This window comes from Gavialis gangeticus, unplaced genomic scaffold (genome assembly GCF_001723915.1).
Source record: "Gavialis gangeticus isolate Ggan-Ray unplaced genomic scaffold, GavGan_comp1, whole genome shotgun sequence".
NCBI classification, from domain to species: domain Eukaryota; kingdom Metazoa; phylum Chordata; order Crocodylia; family Gavialidae; genus Gavialis; species Gavialis gangeticus.
The window spans coordinates 53341252-53343946 of NW_017729022.1; the positions used below are offsets into that span (position 1 = coordinate 53341252).

At 47.8% G+C, this 2695-nt stretch overlaps 1 protein-coding gene across 8 annotated transcripts in view; it reads right to left on the reverse strand.

The window, feature by feature from the left end:
* The window catches only part of CNOT4 (CCR4-NOT transcription complex subunit 4), a 90928-nt gene that overhangs the window by 59252 nt on the left and 28981 nt on the right, over nucleotides 1-2695 (reverse strand). For all 8 annotated transcript variants that reach the window (XM_019514982.1, XM_019514984.1, XM_019514981.1 and 5 more), the window contains one exon: nucleotides 1524-1721. In XM_019514982.1, the coding sequence (XP_019370527.1) occupies nucleotides 1524-1721 (198 nt within the window). The remainder of the gene's footprint in view (nucleotides 1-1523; nucleotides 1722-2695) is intronic.

Below are 2695 nucleotides of genomic sequence, written 5' to 3' on the forward strand. Positions count from 1 at the left end.
ATCCCCCCCCTACGCCTGGCACCCACACAACAGCTGTCCCATGGCGTGGGTGCAGTGCAACTCAGCACGGTGCTGCACACTGTCACAGAGCTGGGGTGACTCCAGCAGTCACCCAGAGCCTGGCAGCGTTCAGCCCCAGTAACCCCAGCTCCCAGATAGCACGCAGTGCCCAGCCAAGCTGCATAGCACCCATGCCATGGGGCAGTGGCTAGGCAGGTGCCAGGCAGGGGGGGGGAAATCCCCACTGCCCTGCGCTGCATGGCGGGGGGCTGTGTCACAAGCCCTCAGAGGCTGCTGCAGCTGGTGAATGCGGGGGGCTTTAAGTGCTGGGAGGCTGGGGCCAGGCAGGGCAGCCATGGGGGCTTCTCCTGCAGCTCCCCCTGCCTGGGGAAAGGCAGGCACCGCTGGAGGAGCCATGGGAGAACCTGCAGTTGGCTGGCTGTGTCTGCCTCTCCCTGGCCGATCTGAATCTCTGAATCTTTGCTGAATAGATTCAGAGGCTTCAGATTTGATTCGGACCTTTTAATGGGTCTCCTGATTTGATTTGGATTTGGAGATTTGGTCGCCAGTTTGATTCGGCCCAATTTGGCGACCGAAGCTTCGCACAGCCCTATTAGACAGATGTGTTCTTTTGTCACCTCCTGCCTAGCTGCTCAAACTTCCCTTTCCTTTCTAATGTTCTAGATCAGGAGCAGCCAACCTGTGGCATGCATGCCACAAGTGGCACAGGTAGCCTGTGGGCCCCCAGCAGCAGATCAGAGAGAAGACAAGAAGCACAGCAGCAGGCAGGAAAGGGAGCAGAAAAGAGCAGTAGATCAAGCAGGGAGCAGAAAGCAGAGCAAAAATTGGACAGGTGAAGGGGATCGGAGTGACATAGGGAGGGGGCAGAGCTAATTTGTGGCACACCTGCCAGAAAGATTGGCCTCCACTGCTCTAGATATTTTCTCCCTTGGAAAGGCTCTGATATGAACTGGAGAGAGGGAACATTGAGAGGTTAACACAGCAGCAATTTCTGCCAGTCAGATCTATCAGAAGCACAAAGTGCTAAGCACTAGAGAAATCCAGCAGCTAGTTTCTTTTGTACTGAAATCATATTAGCTGCTTACTTTAGTAGCATGCCTTCCAAACTACAGCAGCTGGCTGAACCTGCTGAAATCATCTTAAGAGACACTGACACCATTTCAAATGGAGGTGAAAACTACTTGACAAACGAAATTCGTGCTGCAGGCCATGGCTCAGCACAAGAAAGTTTGCGTCTCATTTTACATTGTTCCCCCCAAGAAAGAGCGTGAAATGAATTCTGCTACCAGAAACAAGAAAGCCTGGTGAAACAGTGATTGAGTAGGCCTATCAACCTATGTGACATTTACTTGTTAAAAGGGGAAGGAAGTCCACAGCAGAGACAGCTTTCAGCATCAGTAAGGCAGTCTCATGCAAATGAGGCATAAGAAAATTACATTTCAGTGCATCTTTAGAAGTGAAAAGGTGTCATTTTTACCTAAATCCAAGTGTGAACTTCTTACCTCTGGATCTGCTAGACGCTGGGAGAGCCCTACCACAAATACGAGGTTCTTCTGTACCACCCGTACACTAGCCAGGTGTTTGCGATTCTCTGATATTTTCTGTTTCCTCTCATTTTGCTTCTGTTTCTTTTCATTTTTTATCCTTTGCAGCTCTTCCTGGGAGAGTGGTTTGTACACTGCTGGATCTTCTGGGTATGGCTGAAGATAAAAAACACCATTTAATGAAACCCAAATAAGAAAACAATACAGCATGTGATAACAAATCTCCACAACTAAAAACATACAAGGAGAGATAATTCATAAGGTGTTATGTAGTTTCTCTGGCTGGCCATTCTGAAAACGGCATGTTAGAGCCTTTGGGAAGAAGGGGCATCAAGTCCTTTTAAAACAATCCTATTTGTATTAATATAATATTGAAGACTGGCAAGGATCACATTTTGATTCTGCTTCTTATTCTGCTGAGTAACTAGAGGCAATAGCCACAGGAGATGATCTTCCCAGGAAGTGTTTTAATGAAGGCAGGGACCTGAAATCTCAGATCATGTTATTTTCCAAATAGTTCTGAAGAGTATTTGAAAAGCCCATTAACAACACAGAACAAAGGGTAAAGAACCTGCCATCTTTTCTTGCATACGCATGTCTTTTCCCAAAAAACAGCTCTCCCAAAACTGGAGTGCAGTCTTAGGTGGGAAGGCTGCTTTCTTTGCTGGAAAATCAGCAAGCCTGGAGACACTGCATGCCATGCAGCTGCCCAGATGGCTGTCACTTGTGTCTGGCTCAGCACGCTGACGGGGCAGAGTGCTGCGTTAAGTCTCACAGTTGTAGCTACTGGGCATGGTAATTTGTGTCTGAAGCAACAAGTGAGCTGCTGGCAGTATCTTGATGAGACATGTAGTGTGGAAACAACACTTTATTTACAGGTTCTTACATAAAGAACTACTTACTGCACAGAAATAACAGTCTTGCTAGAGTTCTCACATGGGCCTTGTGTGACTAGTCCTCCTGAAACTACAGATAGTGTTCTCTTCCTTTCCAAATCCCACTCATTTATGAAGGCAGCTCTTGGTGCCAGCTCTCTCACCCAAATCATCTCCTGGAATGCTACACTCTGCATTGCCAGAAAGACTTACTTTATGGTCGCACAGCTGGCTACAAGAAGTGTGTGTGTGTGT